This window comes from Limulus polyphemus, unplaced genomic scaffold, assembly GCF_000517525.1.
Source record: "Limulus polyphemus unplaced genomic scaffold, Limulus_polyphemus-2.1.2 Scaffold9294, whole genome shotgun sequence".
Classification (NCBI taxonomy): domain Eukaryota; kingdom Metazoa; phylum Arthropoda; class Merostomata; order Xiphosura; family Limulidae; genus Limulus; species Limulus polyphemus.
Window position 1 is genome coordinate 1 of NW_013674904.1, and position 4,033 is coordinate 4,033.

General features: G+C 35.0%; 1 protein-coding gene across 1 annotated transcript in view; it reads left to right on the forward strand.

Moving 5' to 3' along the window:
- Positions 1-147: 147 nt before the first annotated feature.
- The window catches only part of LOC106475855 (myosin heavy chain, muscle-like), a gene marked incomplete at both ends in the record, with an annotated part of 26,855 nt that continues 22,969 nt past the window's right edge, over positions 148-4,033 (forward strand). The window contains 3 exons of the mRNA XM_022379870.1: positions 148-326; positions 1,314-1,360; positions 2,144-2,231. Of these exons, the coding sequence (XP_022235578.1) occupies positions 148-326; positions 1,314-1,360; positions 2,144-2,231 (314 nt within the window). The remainder of the gene's footprint in view (positions 327-1,313; positions 1,361-2,143; positions 2,232-4,033) is intronic.

Here is a 4,033-nt window from a genome sequence, read left to right on the forward strand (position 1 = left end):
CATATTATACTTCATTCAGATTAAACCAATCATATTATACTTTACTCAGATTAAACCAAGCTTGTTTTCATATTGATGGAACGATTCACTTAGTTGTTAGGTTTTCGATAAATTGAAAACAATCACAAGTATGTTTTCTGAGTAAAGCACGTGCTGTTTTCAGGTACCTTACAACGTGAACCACTGGCTTGAGAAGAATAAGGATCCCCTGAACGACACCGTTGTCGACCAGTTCAAGCATGGCCAGAACCAACTTCTGGTCGATATATTTGAAGACCATCCTGGTCTTAGTGGTGGTGACCAAGGTGGTGGTGGTGGTGGAAAAGGTAAGATAGGGTGAATATAACTTAGGATGTTCCGTAGTCTTCCTACTTCAATGTCATTGGAAAATAGCAAACAATAGTCCTGGATTGTGTTAAAGTAACAGAACTGACCAATAGCAAACGTTAGAAGTGGACTATATATAACAGAACTGATCGATAGCAAACGTTAGAAGTGGACTATATTTAACAGAACTGACCGATAGCAAACGTTAGAAGTGGACTATATTTAACAGAACTGACCGAGTTTGCTATCGATCAGTTCTGTTAAATATAGTACACTTCTAAAGTTTGCTATCGATCAGTTATGTTAAATATAGTTCACTTCTAAAGTTTGCTATCGATCAGTTCTGTTAAATATAGTCCACTTCTAAAGTTTGCTATCGATCAGTTCTGTTAAATATAGTCCACTTCTAACGTTTGCTAGTTAGAAGTGAACTATAAATAGTTAATGTGAGGGTATAAAAAGATTTTAGTTAGAAATTTTGACCACAAATAAAGAAAGGAAGCTATATATATCTGTTTATATTGTCGAAGAACAAGTTACATAAATAAAAACTGTTTATATTATCGTTGAACAAGTTAGAGAAATAAAAACTGTTTATATTATCGTTGAACAAGTTACATAAATAAAAAACTGTTTATATTATCGTTGAACAAGTTACAGAAATAAAAACTGTTTATATTATCGTTGAACAAGTTACATAAATAAAAAGTGTTTATATTATCGTTGAACAAGTTAGAGAAATAAAAACTGTTTATATTATCGTTGAACAAGTTAGAGAAATAAAAACTGTTTATATTATCGAAGAACACGTTACATAAATAAAAACTGTTTATATTATCGTTGAACAAGTTACATAAATAAAAACTGTTTATATTATCGTTGAACAAGTTACATAAATAAAATTAATACTTCATTTCTTACATAATATGTGTTTGTAGCAGTGTTTGTGTAGATCTAACTCTTCCTAATATTCTCTTTTGCTGCAGGACGTAAGAAAGGTTCTGGTTTTCAGACTGTCTCTGGCTTATACAGGGTAAGTGATTGAATTCGTGCATTTTATCAACGTATGAGTAAACTTTAAATGTCAACACGTGTTAGGTATAGATAATTCATATTGGTTTACGATTAGTAATGTTCAGAAGAAAAGTTGGATATTTTTAAAGGACGCAAAGTAATCGTTATATCAGCTGATCCCTCTCGATTAACAAACAAACCCAGAAAATATATACATGTTTCACATGAAATAAAAATATTTAAATAAAGTAATGGTAATTAATATTAAAATGTTCTTGAAAAGATAATAATGTAATGTTATTTTTACAACACATCAGTCAAAACGTTTTCAGAGCGACTTTACAGAATTATCAGGTTTTTCATCAAGTGGAATTACGTAAAATATTATCAGGAACGTTAAGACTACACTCTGCACTAAGATCTAATATATTTATCTGAACTGTACCGTTCTTTTAGTGTATACATATAACCGCAAGGTTCTCTTGTATGTGACTCCTGATTCTACAGAAGGCTAGTCAGATGTATTCCAAACATAGGAATATAATGTCACTTTCTCCTGATCCTTCACATACAAGAGAACCTTGCGGTTATATGTAAAATATTATCAGGAACGTTAAGACTACACTCTGCGCTAAGATCTAATATATTTATCTGAACTGTACCGTTCTTTTAATGTATACATATAACCGCAAGGTTCTCTTGTATGTGACTCCTGATTCTACAGAAGGCTAGTCAGATGTATTCCAAAGATAGGAATATAATGTCACTTTCTCCTGATCCTTTAGTTTCCTCCTTCCTACAGGAACAGTTGAACAAGCTGATGACCACTCTCCGAGCCACCCAGCCCCACTTTGTCCGGTGCATCATTCCGAATGAAACTAAATCTCCAGGTAGACTCCTCTCCATTATGACTACCCACCTACTTCACTCAGTTTCATGAACTTATGACGACCTGATGCACGTCAGAGTTTATATTTACTTTCGGTGACGTTTCTGTACGTTTATAAACGGTCTTTGAGGCATAGCTGACGGAGAATTTCTACTGAAGTTTATATATATTTGTACGTCTATAAACGGTCTTTCAAAGGTATATATAAACTTCAGTAGAAATTCTCCGCCAGCTATGCCCGGTAACTTATCTGTACGTCTATAAACGGTCTTTCAGACATAGCTGACGGAGAATTTCTATTGAAATGTATATATATATACCTTCGGTAACGTTTCTGTACGGTAACTTTTCTGTACATCTATAAAAGCTGACAAGCCACTATACCTATCAATACCCAACAACGACAAACGAAAGTGTATCGAAAATTATTTTTAAAGACGTTTCTATGGTGATTAGATACTTTTATGGGGGGATCTCCTTTAGAGAGCTCTGTCCCCAGCAGTTCCTCGTCTGAGATACAGTCTTTTAAAATTTTAAAATTCTCTACATTGTGATTTACACTTACGTCATAATATTTTGTCCACCCACATACTTATACCCCCTCCCCCCCCCCAATAAGAAAAATCCTAAAAACGCCACTTCTTTGTCTTTGAATTAAAGTATAATACAATTACCGCAGTATAATGCGAACAAGTTCTTGCAAATTATTAATTAATTAATTGTTAATTCACTCTAAGTTTGGAAGCCCCTACTTGAGTTGAACTTAATCTTGGTGTTATAAGTTCATGGAACTGTGTGTAGGTTACTTGAACATCAAGACTCAAACCTCCAAAGGTAATTATTTACCAACCTGTCTCTAATCCTTAGAAGGATCCCACGATAGGTAGTGTTTTCTTTCCACAACATCTCGTAAGTTCCCGAACTACGTGAGAGTTTCCTCTATCTCGTAGAAAAGGTCTGTTTAGTTAATTTATGGTTATTAACTGTTGCCTCTAGCTTCATAATCAGATTCACTAACCAATGGCTTCGTCTTTAATATACCTTATTATCTGACACTAACTTCAAACTTTCAATAGTCTTTATTATTTCAAAGTAACTCGTTAAGAGAACGAGTCTCACACAAGAAAATTTCACAAAATTGTGACATAACGCACTAATAACGACGATTTTTACTAAGGCAAAGTAACGGGCTGCGTGTGTTTAACAGTTAAGGCAAAGTAACGGGCTGCGTGTGTTTAACAGTTAAGGCGAAGTAACGGGCTGCGTGTGTTTAACAGTTAAGGCAAAGTAACGGACTTCGTGTGTTTAACAGTTTAGGCAAAGTAACGGGCTGCGTGTGTTTAACAGTTAAGGCAAAGTAACGGGCTGCGTGTGTTTAACAGTTAAGGCAAAGTAACGGGCTGCGTGTTTTTAACAGTTAAGGCAAAGTAACGGGCTGCGTGTGTTTAACAGTTAAGGCAAAGTAACGAGCTGCGTGTTTTTAACATTTAACACTCATGTTCTGTGGCTTTCTTATGCTGCTAACACTTCTAAAGCGAAGCTGGACTTACATTTTGTCACAGGAACAACTGAACAAGTTAATGACAACATTGAAGAGTACAGCGCCGCACTTCGTACGTTGTATTATCCCTAACGAGGTAAAGGCTCCAGGTAAGTGTTCATGTTTGACTCGCCACCAGGGTGTGCGGATGTAAGCTTACATAACGGGTGAGTAGAGTTAGGTTTGGCTTCGTGTTTTTTGTTACCTCACTTTAATGATTAAGTTAATTATCATCAGTGGTAAAACATTGTTATATAAAATGC